Below are 19,354 nucleotides of genomic sequence, written 5' to 3' on the forward strand. Positions count from 1 at the left end.
CAAGGTGTTGCTCCTCCAACCTGAGTGTGGCCTCATCGCGGCAGTAAAGGAAGCCTTGGACTGACATATCAGAATGTGAATGCAAAGTAGAATTGAAATGGGATATCTTGCTTTTTCTGACGGATGGTGCTCGGTAAAGCAGTCTCCTAATCTGCGTTCTCTTGTTTGTGAAGAACCTATCAACCTCCGCTTTAAATATACCCAATGACTTGGCCCCCCATGGCCATCTATGGCAATGAATTCCACAGTTTCACCACCTGCTGGCTAAAAAAATTCCTCCTCATATCTGTTCTAGAGCGATATCCGTGCCCTCTGGTCCTAGACTCTCACTATACTCAAGGCAAACTGCTGCTGATGTTGCCAGTAGGTGAATGATTACATGACATGAACAAAGGATGGAGCATTGTGGCCTACTGTTCACTTTAGGTTGATAACTTCATCCTTCCGATACCTCCATAATGTAATGTTTGTTTTTATAGCTTCAAGATGCTCAGAGAGGAAGCCAGATGCTCAGCATCAATGAAGGGACTGGTCACAACAACAAAAAGTCATCTCCCAGGATACAGAATGAATCACTGGTCAGTGGAAAGAGACTCTTTACTCCTCTTCCTTTTCTACCATTTGTAACATTGCCTGCGTGCTTTCTCAAGTTGAAGTTCAGGTTATTATTATAGGATACATACCTATGCACTCCCTTTCAGGGACTCTACATCTCACGTTCTCAGTATCATCTGTTTATTTGTTTATTTACTATTGATTGTATTTGCACCATTTGTCTTTAGCACATTGGTTGTTGGTCAGTCTTTTTTTGTTGATTCTAATGTATTTCTTTGTTCTACTATGAGTGACTGCAAGCAAATGAATCTCAAGGTACTATATTGTGATATATATGTACTTCGATAATAAATTTACATAGAACTTTAGACATACAAAAGGTATGAAAATCATGAAAGTGAGCTTATTGCAGCAGCACGCAGTACGTTTCTGTTTCTTTCATATGACTATCTCTTCAGTTATCTAGCACACTGTTTTTCTCTCTTATTACGCCTCTTATTTCTGGAGGGCTTTTGCTAAGTTATTTGTTAGTATCCTATTATAAAGGTGTTTCCCTCACTTTTTCCTATATGGCATCTTTTTTATTTTATTGACATACAGTGCAGAATAGTCCGTTCTGTTGTGGATAGTGTGGAGGGCTGTCAGAGGTTGCAGCGGGATATTGATGGGATGTAGAACTGGGCTGAGAAGTGGCAGATGGACTTCAACCCAGATAAGTGTGAAGTGGTTCATTTTGGTAGGTCAAATTTGAAGACAGAATATAATATCAATGGTAAGACTCTTGGCAGTGTGGAGGATCAGAGGGATCTTGGGGTCTGTGTCCATAGGACAGTGAAAGCTGTTGTGCAGGTGAGCAGTGTTGTTAAGAAGGCGTATGATATGATGGCCATCAACCATGGGACTGAGTTCAAAAGCCTTGAGGTAATATTAAAGCTACAGAAGACCTTAGTTAGACCCCACTTGGAGAACTGTGTTCAGTTCTGGTCACCTCTCTGTAGGATGAATGTGGTTACTATAAAGTGCAGAGGAGATTTACAAGGATGTTGCCTGGATTGGAGAGCATGTCTTATGAGAATAGGTTGAGTGAATGGCCTTTTCTCCTTGGAGCAACGGAGGATGAGAGATGACCTGATAGAGGTGTATAAAAATGAGAGGCATTGATCGTGTGGATAGTCAGGGCTGAAATGGCTGACATGAGGGGACATAGATTTAATGTGCTTGGAAGTAGGTACCTCTTAATTGCTAGTTCAGTAATGTGAGCACCATACTTTGTTCCTCAAAAGTAAAGATGACATAGTCTTTTAAAATAAGATATCTTATATTCTTATATTTAATAATGTTTCTTAATTATTGTCATTATTGTCAACAGTCCGACAGCCTTGATGTGAAAACTCTTCAGGAGAAACTTTCAGCAGCCAACCTGAAGCTAGTTGAATTGCGGAACCAAGTACTGAGTGTTAAACAAGAGTTAAAAATAGCACACAAGGTACTCACTATCTAGTCTAAAGCTAGTAAAATTTAATTAAAATCTATTGCAATAACATCTGGATGCACCTTTTTACCCTCTTCCCGCAAGTGGACCAGCAAAACTGAACTTAAAGTGGGTTGGTGGGAAGGAAAGTTTAATCTAATGTCCTGCCTCATGGTAGACTTGGACTATTGCATTCACACTTAATTCACTATCCACAAGTAAGAGTAAAATTAGGTGGGTGTAACACATAACCCCTTCATCTGCCTGTCAGGTTGTTGGGGGTGGAATTGTTGTTTAAACTTAAGTTATCTCTATTATCTTGGAATACGTCAGTACAGTGTTGATCGGGTCATTGCTTTGTCACAGTTGGTAGCTATTAGAGAGCCTTGCAAAGTTGCGTTCAAGAATGCAACTATCATAAAGTTTTCAGAAAACATGGCAACGTAAGGAAATATGTTGCTGTTTTGTATTCAATGAAATTTCTTTGATGTAAGACATTTAAAATAATTTGCTGATCACTTTAAGAACTGGTGATATTTTGGCACTTATTCCAGGTTTTGGCTAATGAAGTGGGTGATGAAGTGAACATCCAACATTTGCTGAATAACAAGGGCTCTTGGCGTGGCCGTGCCCAGCAGATCCTCACCTTGCAGAAAAAGGTAGGGAGTCCAGGATTCAGTACAGATTATTCTCTTGCTAATGCCGTTCTGTTTTGCATTTAATGACTTACTTTATGACTCATTACATAGAACATGGAACAATAGAGCACAGGAACTGGACCTTTGACCCATGGTGTTTGTGCCAATCCAAACTAATCCTGACTGTCGGTACATGGTCTGCACCACTCTATTCCCTGTCTTTCCATGTGTCTGTCTAAATGCTTTTTAAATGTTGTTACTGTGTTTGCTTCCACCACTCTCCCAGGCAGTGCATTCCAGCCTCCTACTACTCTCTGTACAAAACAAAAACACACCTTCTAGACCTTTAAACTTTACTCTCTCACACTTTAAGCTATGCCCTGTAATAGCTGACATTTGCACCCATTTTATGTACCTGTTTCAGGTTGCCCCTAAACTTCTGAGGCTACGTCCACACTAGACCGGATAATTTTGAAAATGCTGGTTTTGCGTAAAAACGATAGGCGTCCACACTACGCGTTTTTAAAAATATTTCTGTCCACATAGAAGTGGATATTTCAGCATATCTCCTCCTACTGCTCATGTGCAGGACACATCTACCAAACACATCTACCAAAAACAAGTGACGTGTTTGGTGTCGAATCTCACTGTGAAAGACGGTGCGTGTTTGTTCAGTTACAGACTAGAAAAACTTTAAAAATGGACAGCTGTTGGCTCTCGCACAGGAGGACTTAAAAGTAAAAAAAGAACAAATACTGGAATACTGGAGCGTATGGAGGCAACCGACAGGGAGTTCACAGACAGTATGACCCGGCTGATGACGAATGTTGAAAAACTGATGAACTCTGTTACATTAATAAAGCCCCTTGTTAAATGTATAAAACATGTCTGCATCAGTGTTATCTTGTATTTCCATACAATGTTACATTAGGCTGTTACACATCTATTGTCAGAGAAGTTCTTGCATAAATAGGTAATCCACCTTCATACGAGCAAGGACAGAAAACAGGGCAAAGTGAGTATACTTATTTATTCAGTAAGTTATGGGTCAAAGTATTTGGTGAGTGCATTTCTAACTCTAATGGCTTCAGTCTCGTTGCCGTCTGTTCTGAAATTGTTAGGTTGCGTTCAAGAAAACAATGAAATGGCGCACTGCCGTCATCATCTGTTCTGGCGAGTCATGACAGCATTTTCAGATTTCTCCAGTTACCCTGTCCACACTGATCTGCCCAAGCAGCATTTTCAAAATTACACACCCTGGAGAGCATTTCTGAAAATCTCCGGTTTTGAGGGACGAAAACGCCGTTTTAGTGTAGACGAAGGGTAAAAACGAAGAGAAAAAGCTTCGGTTACGGATTTATCTGGTGCAGTGTGGACGTAGCCTGAGGCTCCAGAATTTTATCAGCCTCTCCTTATAAGTAACACTATGAACTCCTGGCAACATCCCGAGAAATCTCTCTCACACCCTTTCCAAAGTTACCACATCCTTCCTGTAATGTAGCAACCAGAACTGCAAACAGTACTCCAATCAAAGTTTTGTACTACTGTAAGATAACGCCCCAGTTTTTATACTTAACACCCCATCAATGAAGGCAAGTATGCTGTACTAATTCTTTAGTTTTAATTTCCAAATTAGAGGCAATTATAGCAAACTGAGATATTGCAACACTACTTTTTGGATGATGTCCCATCAGTGTCTCACTGACAGCCACAAGAATGGACAATAAATATCATCCTTTGCCAGATTCTACCAATTTGCTGATTTAAAGAAAGACCTAATTTTTCATATTATTCAACCCTATAGACTTTTCTGGTTTTGTCCGTTTTAAGTTTATCATCTTACAGCGCTCATGTCCTCCACTTGTTTGTCTGTGCTAATGCATTTAATCTTTATTGCCTCCACATTCCCAATGTGCTGTGTTAGAATTACTTCCGAGGAGCTGTATAGAAAGCTTGTATTTATCAGGTGTTCATGAAGTTTCTTTATATCTCTGTCAGTCTTGTTAACCATACCATGAATGCTGAATTTACGTAGTTCCATCTTTAGTGACTGTCTCTCACCACATTTGCATTTTGTCGGGCTGGGCTGTTAGATTAATTGTTACAGCTTCCCTAGTTGCTGGGACTAGAATTTATTTCTTTTGATCTTTAGTCCAAACCGCTTAATTGCTAGTTCAGTAATGTGAGCACCATGCTTTGTTCCTCAAAAGTAAAGGTGACGTAGACTTTTAAAATAAGATTAGCTTTATTTTTGACCTGTACATGGAAACATGCAGTGAGATGCATCGTTTATATAAAATCAAATCAGCAAAGATTAGGATGGGCAGCCCACAATTATTGTCATGATTCTGGGGCCAACATAGCATGCCCGCAACTCGCTAGCCCTAACCCTTACATCTTTGGAATGTAGAAGGACTTATAAGCTCCTTACAGGCTACAGTGGAAATTGAACCCCAACCCTACAGCAATGTTCCCTCTAAGCTGTGAGCGTGTGCGTGCACACTCATCTTTTGTTACTGACGCACAAAGGAATTTAAACTGCGCACAAAAGTTTGTCACCCTCTACCCCGTTGGTATTTTAAGTATATCTCACAGTTGTACACAATCATATTTCCTTTTCCGGTTTTGGATGCAGACGGTGTTGGCAACATAGAGTTTGCAATGATTTGTCTGTAGATTTTAGAACTGGCTTATTTATACTGTTTTTATTGAAGAAGTTATTCAGTGCACACATGTTGTCACCGGGCAAAAAATTGCACAGCACAAGATTTTTGCGCACACTGATCATTTCAGATTAGAGGGAACATTGCCTTACAGCCAGTGGTGTAAAGCGTTGCACTACTGTGCCACCTTAAACTCATCATAGCTGTTTAATAGTTACTCTTTTTAAATAGATTAGAGATTTGGAAAGTCAAATAGGGTCAAATACCCATAAGGAGCAATCGTCTGAACACAGTGTTGAAGAGGAAATGCTTGGTGTCTCAGGCTTCCGGCGTCCTTCAAACCAGGAAAAAAACATTGCGTACATTCGAGCATTGGAGAAAGAAAGAAAGGAGGCTTTAGAAGTAAGTACTTCTGAATATCAACATCGTTGACAGGAAATTTCTCACGTGGCTAAGTCATTAGTATCAGAGAAAGACTGAAGAGAACATAGAATAAAGAACAGTCTAACACTTCTGTGTGAAATATCTCTGCCAGCCATGATGCCAAATTAAACTAAACCCATCTTCCTGTGCATAATCCATATGCCACGATTCCCTGCATGTACAGTACTGGGCAAAAGTCTTAGACACACACATGTACAGACACACTCAGCCCCGAGACACCAGGTCAGGTCATTTGATTCCAGACAACTGGTTTATTGATCATTACAGTATGTCTCTTTGGAGCTTCCCACTCCCTCCCCTCTCCCTTCCCCTTTTCTCAACCATGATTCCCCTCTGCGTGCCCTCTTCTCACTCTCAGTCCACAGTAGAAACCCATATCAGAATCAGGTTTATGAAAGGTTTACCATATGAGGAACGTCTGGCAGCTCTGGGGCTGTATTCCCTGGAGGTCAGGAGAATGAGGGGGAGTCCCATAGAAACATTCTGAATGTTAAAAGGCCTGAACAGATTAGATATGGCAAGGTTATTTCCCATGATAGGGGAGTCTAGGACAAGAGGGCACGACTTCAGGATTGAAGGGGATCCATTTAGAACAGAGATGCAGAAAAATTACTTTAGTCAGATGGTGGTAAATCTGTGGAATTTGTTGCCACAAGCTGCTGTGGAGGCCAAGTCATTGGGTGCAGTTAAGGCAGAGATAGATAAGTTTTTGATTAGCCAGGGCATCAAAAGGTATGGGGAGAAGGCAGGGGTATTGGGATGACTGGAAGCATTGGATCAGCCCATGATTAAATGGCCACACATATGCCATGAAATTTGTTTTCTTTTTGACGACGGCAATATTGTGCAAAATTTCTATAGTACTATGAATGTGCTTGTCTAAATGCCTCTATTGTATCTGCTTCCACCCCTTCCCCTGGCAGCACATTCCAGGCAATTAGCATTCCTTGTAATTGTATAAACTTCCGTTAGGTCTCTCCTCACCCTCGTACGCTTCAGAGAAAACAATCCGAATTCAACCCCACCTTATCGCTAATATTTTCCAGTCCAGGCAGCATCCTAATGAACTTCTTTCCTTTGCCCTCTCCGAAGCCTCCACATTCTTCCTACAAAGGGGTGATCTGAATGGCATACAATACTCCAAATGCAGCTTAGTATGGCTGCAACATGCCTTCCTGACTCATACTGAATGCCCTGACTAATATAGGTAAATATGCCATTAAGCTTTCTTTACCATCCATTCTGTTCTGCCTCTTCCACGGAGCAATGGACTTGGACCCCACCATCCTATTGTATGTCAATGCTTCTAATAATCCTGTGATTTACTATTTACTTTCCCCTTGCATCTGACCTCCCAAACTGTAACACCTCATATTCACCCAGTTTAAATTCCATCTGTCATTTCTCCTTTCTCCCCATACCTGCAACTGATCTACATCCTTAGACAACTTCCTTAGAGTCATAAAACACTATAGCCCAGAAACAGGCCATTTGGCCTATCTAGTCCATGCTGAACTATTAATCTCAGTCCCATCGACCTGCATGCACATCGTAGACCTCCATACCCCTCCCATCCATGTACCTTTTCAAATCTCTCTTAAATGTTGAAATTGAACCTGCATCTACCACTTGTGCCGGCAGCTCATTTAGCACTCTCGCTGCCCTCTGAGTGGGAAGTCCCCCCGTTGTTCCCCTTAAGCGTCTCACCTTTCACCGTCAACCGCAAGTCCAGAAATTTTTGTGTCATCCACAAACTTACATATCAACCCATCTACATTTTCATCCAAGTCACAGACAACAGAGGCCCCAGCACTGATCAAATATTGCAAATGAGAGACAAAGAGTATTTGTACTATACACAGAGCTGTTTGATGTTCTGCCTCTACACTTTCACACTTAATAACTTTTGATAGCTTTGTCAGTTATCCAAGCTGAAGGAAATGTCTCTCTGATAAAAGGCGTAAGACAAACTAAAGACAGAGGGAAAAGATGAGATCAGCGTTATCAACAGTAAGACAAGACAAAAGGGGAGAAATTAGATAGAGAGATAAAGAACAAAAGAGGTTCAAGAAAGGGGAAGATAAAGCTTCTTTGTGGCTGTTAATGAACATTGAAAATAGTTCTTTAAGTCATGCATAATTGTGACTGTGTATTGCTATCATGGGGTTTAAATTCTGGAACTCCTCATCCATTAGCACCTCACCAGATTTTCTTCACTTTCAAGGACAGGGATGGGAATTGAATGCTGGCCTTGCTTTTGACATCCATGGTAGATGAATAAAATAAGGGCAAGGGGGTCATGAAAGAGACAGTAAAAAGTAAATAGTATATCAAGACACTGGCACACCCTTATAGGAAAACCATCATTTCTGAAATGTAGCATCAAACCCATGTCAATCAGCACTAACAGAACTACTGTTAGTTGTGAACCTTCCCATGATTCAGGACATTTGCAAAGACAGGTGTGAAAAAAGGGCCTGAAGGATCATTGGGGACCCGAGTCACCCCAACCACAAACTATTCCAGTTGCTACCATCTGGGAAACGGTACCGCAGCATAAAAGCCAGGACCAACAGGCTCCGGGACAGCTTCTTCCACTGTTAGTGAACGACTCTGCTCGGTGTTCTCAGCTCAACCCGGCCTCGTGTATTGCAGCTCAGGGAGGTGGTGGTGGGGAGGATAGTGTTTTGAGGTAGGGGAGAGGGATGGTGAGGAGAGAAGGTACAGGGAAATGCCCCATTACCACCCAATGGAATAAGCCTGCAGTCCCAGAGCAGCCAGCAAGTCCGTCCCATCAGTTTCCCAAATGCTCATTGGTAAGAACATGTTGTCCATAAGTCGGGTTTGTTATCCAAGGAGGACCTGTATATGAATTTACATTATTTTATAAATTATTTTATATATGTGCTTGCTTGTGTATTTGCTCAGAAAATGACTAGTGACTATGAGAAGCTGAAGAAAGATCATGAGGATCTCAAGAGTAAATTCGATGGATCCAAAGCAAGAAACAAGGTTCTGTCCACTGAGCTGAAAACTTTAAAGAGTCAAGTGGTAACACTTCTCAAAAAGGGGAAGCACGATGATGAATTTGTTGACATATTGCTGGTGAGAAATCATATCGACTTAAGATGAAAACAAAGATGGGGGAAGTGTGTTTCAAAAAGGTCTCATGTACGCTGGTCTGGTTTGGTGCAAAATAAAAGTAATTAAGATACTCAGGAAGACAAACAACATCCGTGACGAGAGAAACTGATTGATGTTTGACTAGACTGAATGAAATTGGTTTATTATTGTCACATGTACCGAGCTACAGTTTAAAATATTTGATTTGTGTGCCATCTAAACAGATCATGCCCTGTACAATTGCACTGAGATAGTAAAAAGAAAACAGAATAGAGTGCAACACACACAAAATGCTGGAGGAACTCAGCAGATCAGGCAGCATCTATGGAAATGAATAAACAGTCGAAGTTTTCGGCCGAGACCCTTCTTCAGGACTAGAAAAGAAGGGGGGGGGGGAAGATGCCAGAATAAGAAGGTGGGGGAAAATTGCAGTTACAGAGAAAGTGCAGTGCAGGCTGATAAATAGAGTGTAAGGGTCATGGTAAGGTTGATTGGAGATCAAGAGTTCACCCTTAGTGTATGAGAGGTGCATTCAAGAGTCAGCTAACACTGGGATAGACGGCTCCTCCATGGAGAAAGTTAGGAGCAGTAAGTTCCTGGGAGTGTACATTACGGACTGTCTCACCTGGTGCCTGAACACCAATTCTTTAGTCAAAAAAGCACAAGAATATCTTCACTTCCTGAAGAGAATGAGGCAAGCGAGGCTCTCCACCCCCCCCCCCCCCACCCATTCTAACCATTTTTTTACAGGACCACCATTGAGAGTGTCCAGACCAGTTGCATCTCATCTGGTACAGGAATTGCAAGGCATCTGACCACAAGACCCTAGAAAGAATTGCAAGGGCTGCTGAGAGGATCATTGGTGTGCCTCTTCCACTCAGCTAAGATATTTAACAGGAGCGCTGCGAATGTAGAGCTGTTAGCAATGATCCCTCCCATAATCTCTTTGACCCCCTTCCATCAGACGGAAGGTACTGTAGCATTAGGACAAGGGATGTTATGATGGGAAACAGCTTCCATTTCAATCTTTTTTTATTGATTTAAAAAATAAGGATATATACAAATCAGAGGAGAAGTTATATCAAATACATATTTCAATAAAAGTACAAAGAAAGGAATATACACTGTCAAAATCATGTATAGTATAATATTGAGCTAATATAAAAAGGAACCACAACTCCTCTTAACAATTCATTAAAAAAAGACTCAAAATTTCTATTATTGAGAAGGAAAAAACCCCATTAAACTAACCTAAAACAAAAAAAAAGAAGACTGGGCAGTCCATTTTGGGGGTATAATTACAAAAAAAAGGGAAAAATCCTTCTGGTCAAATCTGAAATTTACGGAGAAGAAAAAAAGATTACCTAAAAAAGTAAAAAAAAGAAAATTTAAATCATATGAAAATATTGAATAACAGGTCGCCAGGTTTGCTCAAATTTAAAAGATGTATCAAACATCTGACTTCTAATTTTCTCCAAGCTTAAGCACGACATAATGGAGAAGAGCCAAAAAAAAAAAAACAGTAGGCGGCTTGGGATCCTTCCAATACAACAATATAGCTCTCCTAGCCAATAAAGTTGAAAAAGCTGTCATACTTTGAGCAGAAGCAGGAACATTTCCTGCTTCCTTCGGAGTGATCCCGAAGATTGCTGTAAGTGAATTAGGTTGTAGGTTCAAACCTATGACTTTTGATAACATTCTAAAAACACCTCTCCAAAAACTATTTAACTTCATACAAGACCAAAACATATGAATTAAGGTAACCACCTCAGCGTTACATCTACCACAGGTGGGATTTATATTAGAAAAAATATGCACTAGTTTATCTTTTGACATATGTGCCCTGTGCACTACCTTGAACTGAATCAAGGAGTGACAGGTGCAGATAGATGAATTGTTAACTAAATGATAAATTTTATTCCATTGATCATCTGAAAGTGATTCCTGAAGGTCCAATTCCCAAGCACGTTTAACCTTATCATTAGACATCATACGTAAATTCATGTGCCATTTATATATGACTATCAATCCTTTTTAAAATGGTTTAAGCTGAAAAATAGCATCTATCATATTTGGTAAATGAGCAAATGGATAATTCAGTAACAAATCGTGTGGAAAATTCCTAACTTGTAAATATCTACAAATTTGTGCGCTAGATATATCATGTTTATCCACTAGCTGCAAAAAAGACATTAAACAATTTTCTAAAAACAAATCTAAAAAGTTTTTATTCTCTTAGTTTTCCATGTTAAAAAGGCTTTATCCGGAATTGATGGTTTAAAAAAATAGTTAAGATGGATATTACTAGAGAGAACAAAGTTATTTAAGTAAAAAAATCCGCGAAACTCAAACCAAATTTTAAATGTATGTCTAACAATGGGACTAAGATCTTGTCTACCAATCCTAGAAAACAAAAAAGGAAGAGGAGCTCCCAGTAAGGAAGCCAAAGAAAACCCCCTTACCGAGTTCTCCTCCAAGTCCAACCATAAAGGACAGTCCTGATTATCTATATCATAAATCCAAAAAGTGATATAACAAATATTAATTGCCCAATAATAAAATCTACAGTTTGGTAATGCCAATCATCCATCTTTTTTAAATTTTTGCAATAAAGGTTTACTCAGTCTAGAACTCTTACTATTCCAGATGTATGACAGAATCATAGAACCTATTCTATCAAAGAACATTTTCGGGACAAAGGATGGAACAGCTTGAAACATATATAGAAATTTTAGTAAAATTGCCATTTTTATAGCATTTATTTGATCAATTAATGACATCGTCATAGGCAACCATTTGGAAAGCATTTGTTGTGTATATTCAATTAGAGGAAGAAAATTATACTTATATAAATCTTTAAAATTTTTAGTAATTTTAATACCAAGATAGGTAAAATAATTTTTAGCAATATTAAAAGGTATTTGATCATAATAATCAGAATAATTATTAATAGGAAAAGGGAAACAGCTTCTTCTCCCAAGCTGTGGGATCTCTGAACTCCCTGCTACCATCCAGGTCTCATCACATTTGAAGTGCCAATAGCAATATATTGTTTACATTTTAATTTGTGTTATAAATGGACTTTATTCTAAATATCAGTCTTTTGGAATATGTTTTATTATTTGTTAATTTACTTGTGGTAATATTATTTCATGTGATGCGTGTGAGTTATATGTACTACGTTGTGCACCTTGGTACAGGGGAACATTGTCCTAATGTATTGCTGTGGTACTTCCTGCCTGATGGAAGGCGTTCAAAGAGATTGTGGGATGGATCATTGCTAAGGGCCCTACAAACTTGAACTTGAGGCTGTCCTTGAGTCTGGTATTTAATGCTGTCAAGCTTTTGTATCTTCTGCCTGATGGGGTAGTGCAGAAGGGAGAATGTCCAGAGTGAGAGGGATGCATGGTTATGTTGGCTACTTTGTCGAAGGAGTGGGAAGTGTCTTGTTAACCTATGCATCCTGGTTACCGCCACATCAATTGAGCAGCTGGCCATTCAGTTCAGTTTATTCTCCATACAAAACAAAGCTATGCATTATTGAGGAATGAATCTAAGCCAGGCCTATGGCTTGCGAAAATTCTACTACACAACTACTGCTGTTCATCTGCAGCTTAACCTAGCCCATCAAAACAGATGAACATAATTCATTTCTTTGTTATACTGGGATATACAGTAGGTAGGCAGATTGCCTACTATATAAATTAACAATGGTGGTCTTTACAATGATGCTGAAGTTATGAGGATGAAAGTTAAGTATGCAGTAAATTTCTGTTGATTTCCCAACTCTATCACCATTATACACTTCCTTTTAGGTTAGAACTCTGCTACTTCAGAACAGGTGACAACCTCTCACCCACAGACATAAATATAAATGGTGGGTGCTAGGACAAGGTTTGATATTCTCTTCTCCATGTGTATTGTACTCAATGGCAAGAGTGGGGTTAAAACTAGCTCCTCAATCAGTCAATGTGAAGAATTATGTGTTTACTAGTAGGCATTCAGACTTGCTCTTGTATCACATTTCTTACAGAAACAGCAGAAGCAAATGCAGGAAATTCTTGCTCATGTGAGTGAACAGCAATCAATGAGCAAGCAAAACGTGAGCCAGCCACTGAACAGTGAAGTCCAGAAGCAAGACTTGCTGGTTGGAGAGCTGAAACAGATGGTTAGTGAGCGGGAAGCCAAGGTGAAGGACCTTGAGGAAGAGATCAGACAGCTAATACTAAAGGTATCCAAAACATTCTTACTCATCCCAAGACTTGATATATCTCTATGCTTCAAAATCCTGTATACAACCCTTCAGTGATCTGAAATAAGATTGTAGTCTTCCAGCATAGCAGAACATAATCTTCCATTATAGTCTTCCATAGATTACATTTAGTGTCTGATTAGAACAGGTAATTATAAGCATGTGAAGAGATTTAGGTATAAGAAACATTTAATGTCCAGATTCCTAAAGGTGAAGATTTAAAAGATTAGCACATGTACATCGAAACATACAGTGAAATGCATCATTTGTGTCAAATTCAATCAGTGAGGATTGTGCTGGCAGCCCACAAGTGTTGCCACGCTTCCGGTGCCAACATAGCATCCCCACAACTCAATAACCCTAACCCTAATCGTCTTTGGAATATGGGAGGAAACCAGAACTCATGAAAGAAATCCACACAGTCATAGGGAGAACATACAAACCCCTTGCAGGTAGCGGAAGGAATCGAACCTCAATTGTTGATCATTGATGCTGTAAAGTGATTGTACTAACTGCTACACTGCCACTTGATAATAGAACATGTATTAGGTTCCATTATCAAACCTACATTAACTCTTTACTGGGTTGCTTCAAGCAAGTAGCAAAGACAGGGGCTAGATGATGACCAATGAAGGGCAGGAGGCAAGACAAAGTTTTGGTAAACTTCAGATTATATGCAACTTCTCCAACTTCTCATTCCTCCCAGTTTAGGGAACAAGCCTTGTAGCAGCCCAATGAGCTATAGAGAGCTGAGACTCTTTTATCATTTATCAGTTCAGCTGGGACATCTCATTCTGAAAATGGTTCCCTATTTATGACCTGAAGCTCATCAAAGCCCAGCATGCATATCAAATGAGCCTCCATCCCATAAAATTCTGTTGGGTTACGTTGAGCTCAAGAAAAAAATCCGTAGCAGAAACAGACCCAAGCTGTCTGTCAGAAGTGTCGCTTCATACAAGTCTCTCCCTACCTTTTCTCATTCAGACCTATCACCATATCTTTGTAGTTGTGCTTTCCACTATGTATACCTTACTTCTGAGACCTGCTCTCGATCAGAGAAATACTGTGTGAGGAAACCACGGACAGAGACAAATATTGGTGGATGGGATTCCGAAGATGCATCACTCTTATTGTTGGTTACAGGTTGAATAGGATGTGCCCATTGTTTGCACATCAAAAAGTGGAGCAGGAGTAAACTAATTGGCTTTTGAAGACTACTCCAGTCATCTTATAAGATCATGGTTGCTCCAGTCTTGGCTTTAGCACCACTTTCCTGCTCTCTTCCCATACCTGACATTCCCTCCTGGTTCAGATATCTCAGTCTGCCTTGAGTATATTCAATGATTTGTGACTCCACTTCCATAGCTGTAACAGTCAATTCCCAAGCAACACAACCCTTCCAGAGAAAAAAATTCTCATTATCGCCATCTTAAATGGATAAAGCTATATTTTGATACTGTGTAGTCTAGTTCTAGATACCCCATTTGGGGAAATATCTACCTCAGCATCTTCTCTGTCAGAAGTGTTATGTGTTTCTTAAGATTGTCTTTTATTCTTCTAAACTCCAATGACTAATGGGCCAATCTGCACAACTTCCTCTTCAATGTTTACCCCTTCATTCCTGAAATCAATCTGGTGTATTTTCTCCAATACAAGTATATCCTTTCAGTTCAGGGTATTGTGGTGATGCAGCAGTCAGTGCTGCAGCCTCACACCTCCTGGAATCTGTATTCAGTCTTGACGCTGACTCGCGTGTGCACAATCTCTCCGTGACTGAATGAGTATCCCTTGGACGTCCTGCTTTCTTCCTGCATCCCAAAGTCATCTTGATCAGTTAGTGTAGGTCAGAGTGGGGGGATGTGGGGGTTTGGTGTGCATGGGCAAGTAGAAAAGAATGATTTGCAAGGATACAGGGAAGTAGGAGGAGAGACAGGATAGGATTGCTCTGTTTGGAGCCAGCATGGACCCAGTGGGCCAAACCAAACTGTACATTTAGTAAAGATGCTGGACTTCCCTACTTGTATAATTCATATCCCTGACAGTCAAAGTCATCTTTCCAATTGTGTATTGAATGCTTTCTGGAAGTCTAGATACACTACACCTTTACATGTCCTTTATTCACCTTGTTTTGCACATTCCCAATTAACTCCAGTGAGTTTGTCAAACCCAACTTCACTTTCATACAAAATACTTGATTTTCAAAATATATTTATATTAACTCCTCAGTAACAGATTCCATTATTTTCCCTGTGAAAATTATTCACCTAACTATCTTATAATTTGGTGCTGCTTCTCTCCTTCCATTCTTGAATTGTGTTATTACATTTGTGATTTTCCAGCCCTCTCCAGAATCTAAGTGATTTTAAAGCCATGGGATGCAGTCCATCAACTCCAAGGCACTTGTTAGCTTTTCACCAGCATAGAGTTATAGAGTCGTAGAAACAAACCATTTGATCCATGTCCTTGCCACCTGTGGTACCTATTTACATTAACCCTGTTTACCTGTATTAGTTCCATAGCCTCTTTGCCCTGGTGATGTCTCGTACATTATCTCTAATAATAGTCTCTTCTAGTTGTCAATTATGCAACTACATATTCTCAAATATTTAAGCAATCAAATATGGCTCACTATCCAGTCAAGAGTAACTCAAAAGGTTTGACCATTCTGATGGTTTCAGCCTTGTCTGGAGTGGTAGATGAACTAATCAGTCCATAGTATGTTCATCTCAGGCAAATAGCTTGTTCAGAATGAGAGGTGATGATAGCAGTGTACAAGATGATAAAAGACATAAGTGGATAGCTGGAGACTTTTTTCCCCAGGGAGGAAATTGCTAACATAAGGGGGCATTATTTTAAGGTGATTGGAGGAAAGTATAGAGGAGACGTCAGAGTTAAGTTCTTTACACAGAGAAAGGTGGATGTGTGGAATAGTGTGGCAAGAGTGGTGGTTGGTTTATTTAAGAAACTCGTAGATAAAAGCATTGATGAAAGAAAAATGGATAGTTATGTAGCAGGGATAGGTTAGATTAACCTTTTGAGATGATGGTTTATGTGTCTTGCTTGTTGTCACATGATGCTCATAATCAGATTAATTTATTACACAGCAACAGCAGGAGACGAAAGTGTCAGCTGATCAGACAGCAGTAACTCCCACACAATGCCGTCCTTCCTCAGCACCACAGGACCCGAACAATGCACAGGCAATTACGGATTCTCCGACGGCCAATGCTGAGCTCACAGGAAGACCATTTTCTGCTTGGTAAGACAATGAATTTGCATTGAGAAAACAGCCCCCTCCTCACCAAGTTCAGACTGTGCAAAATTTGGTAGATTACACAAAATATAGGAACCTCCGCCAGTTTCCATATTGCGAACTTTTAGAATGTTTTGACCCAGGTTAGATCCTCCAAAATAATGACCTAATGAACCTGAAGCTGCTCACAGTTTCCACCGCTGACCTCTCAATGGGGACTGGTGTGTGTTGTCCTGCTTTTCCCTTCCTGAAGTCCATAATCAATTCCCTGGTCTGCAGATGTTGCGTTCTTCTTGCAGCCCCACCATATAATATGCCAATGATTGCTTTTCAAGAGAGTTCTGAATGCTCATGCCTCCCCAATAAATACATGGAGGAGTGGTCATTTAGAACATTTACCATATTGTACTCGTTTTTGGATTTGCACGTATTTTGTATCTTTAAGCTTTTTATTTTTTCTCTGATTTACTGCTTGCTGCTGTGTTGGTAACACTTTTTTTACTCTTGTAACTTTCGATCTTTTTTTATGATGTTTCTACAATTGTTTTTCTAGACACTCTGTGAGCCCCATTTTTCCCTTTCTCCTTGTGAAATTTGTAAATTTATCCTCCACCAATTGAAATTTAGGTTCTGTATTGGTGTAGGAGTAAAGCAGGGGTTTATAATAAAGTAAGGCAATTTCTTTGAAGAATAAAGATATGGACTGTTTTCTAACTAGAGCCACAGAACATTACAGCACAGAAGTAAACCCTTCAGCCCATCTAGTCTGTGCCGAACTATTAATCTTCCTGGTCCCTTCCACCTGCACCCAGACCACAGCCCTGCACATTCCTCCCATCCACGTACCAATCCAAATTTCACTTAAATGTTGAAATTGAAATTACATCCAGCACTTGCACTGGAAGCTTGTTTCACACTCTCACCACTCTCTGAGTGAAGAAGTTTCTCTTCATGTTCCCCTTAAACATTTCATCTTTCATCCTTAACCCATTACCTCTACTTCTAGTCTCACCCAACCTCAATGGAAAAAGCCTGCTTGCATTTACCCTATCTATACCCCTCAATTTTGTTTACCTCTATCAAATCTCTCCTCAGTCTTCTATGTTCTAGGGAATAAAGTCCTAACCTATTCAACCTTTCCCTATAATTCCCGGCAACACCCTTATCAAATTTTTCTGCTGTTTTTCAATCTTATTTACATCTTTCCTGTAAGTAGGTGATCAAAGCTGGACACAATACTCCAAATTAGGCCTCAGTAACATCTGGTACAATTTCAACATAACATCCTGTAATTAATACATTGATTTGTGAAGGCCAATGTGGCAAAAGCTTTCTTTATAACCCTATCTACCTGTGACACCATTTTCAAGGAATTATGGACCTGTATTCCCAGATCTCTCTGTTCTGCTACACAAAGAGTGCTCTATCACTCACCGTGTAAGACCTACCCTGAGTGGTCTTACCAAAGAGCAACACCTCATACTTAACTGCATTAAATTCCATTTGCCATTTTTCTGCTTGTTTTTCCAGCTAGTTCGGATCCCACTGCAAGCTTTAATTGTTTTTCTTGCTGTCCAGTACACCCCCAATTCTGGTGTCATCTGCAAATTTACCAATTCAGTTTAGCACATTATCGTCCAGATCATTGATATAGATGACAAACAACCATGGAGCCAGCACTGATCCCTGCAGCACACCACTGATCACAGTCCTCCAGTCAGAGGGGCAACCATCTACAATCACTCTCTGGTGTTTTCTGCGAAGCCAGTGACTAATCCAGTCTACTACCTCATCTTGAATGCCAAGTGACAGAACCTTTTCAATCAACCTCCTATGCAGGACCTTGTCAAATGCCTTGCTAAAGTCCAAGTAGGCAACGTTCACTGTCTTTCCTTTATCAATTTTCCTGGTAATTTCCACAAAAAACTCTATAAGATTGGTTAGACACTACTTGCCATGTACAAAGCCATGATGTTTATCCCAATCAGTCCCCGTCTATCCAAATACTTCTATATCTGGTCCCTTAGACTACCTTCCAATAACTTTCCCACAACTAATGTCAAGCTCACTGGTGTATAATTTTGTGGTGAATAATTTATTCTTAGAGCTTTTCTTAAAGAGTGGAACATCAGTTATCCTCCAATCCTCTCCCGTCACTAAGGATGTTTTAGATATCTCTGCTAAAGCTCCTGTAATTTCTGCACTTGCCTCCTACAGGATACAAGTGGACACATTGTCAGCCCTGGGGATTTATCCACCCTTATTTGCATCAAGACAGCAAACACATCCTCCTCTGTAATCTGTATAGTGTTCATGACCTCGTTGCTGCATTGCCTCGCATCTACAGACTCTGTGTCCACCTGCCGAGTAAATACAGATGCAATAAATCCATTTAAGATCTCCCCCATCTCTTTTGACTCCATGCATAGATTACCACTCTGATCTACCAGAGGACCAATTTTGTCCTTTGCTCTTAATATATCTGTAGAAGCCCTTACGATTCTCCGTCACCTTGTCTGCTAGAGCAACCTTATGTCTTCTTTTAGCTCTCCTGATTTCTTTAAGTGTTCTCTTGCATTTCTTATACTCATCAAGTACCTCATTTGTTCCTACCTGCCTAAACCTGCCTTGCAGGGTCTCAATATCTCTCAAAAACCAAGGTTCAGTCAGTCTGTTATCCTTTTCTTTTATTCAGACAGGAACATACAAACTCTGTACCCTCAAAATTTCACTTTTAAAGGCCTCCCACTTACCAAGTACACCTTTGCCAGAAAACAACCCATCGTCCAATTTAGAATCTTAACTCAAGGACCAGATTTATCATTTTCCATAGTTACCTTGAAACGAATGGCATTACGATCACTAGATGCAAAGTGTTCTACTATACAAACTTCAGTCACTTGTCATATCTCATTCCTTAATAGGAGATGGAGTATCACACTCTCTTTAGTTCTA

General features: G+C 40.0%; 1 protein-coding gene across 2 annotated transcripts in view; it reads left to right on the top strand.

Moving 5' to 3' along the window:
* ccdc13 (coiled-coil domain containing 13) overlaps positions 1–19,354 on the top strand; it is a 74,913-nt gene that overhangs the window by 26,526 nt on the left and 29,033 nt on the right. Inside the window, exons 4-10 of one of the 2 annotated variants that reach the window (XM_073055007.1) lie at positions 480–578; positions 1,925–2,041; positions 2,581–2,685; positions 5,559–5,729; positions 8,700–8,876; positions 12,928–13,125; positions 16,251–16,405. In XM_073055007.1, coding sequence (XP_072911108.1) covers positions 480–578; positions 1,925–2,041; positions 2,581–2,685; positions 5,559–5,729; positions 8,700–8,876; positions 12,928–13,125; positions 16,251–16,405 — 1,022 coding nt within the window. The remainder of the gene's footprint in view (positions 1–479; positions 579–1,924; positions 2,042–2,580; positions 2,686–5,558; positions 5,730–8,699; positions 8,877–12,927; positions 13,126–16,250; positions 16,406–19,354) is intronic. The other variant, XM_073055008.1, reaches the window with a different exon arrangement.

The sequence above is a fragment of the Hemitrygon akajei genome, chromosome 8 (assembly GCF_048418815.1).
Source record: "Hemitrygon akajei chromosome 8, sHemAka1.3, whole genome shotgun sequence".
NCBI lineage: Eukaryota > Metazoa > Chordata > Chondrichthyes > Myliobatiformes > Dasyatidae > Hemitrygon > Hemitrygon akajei.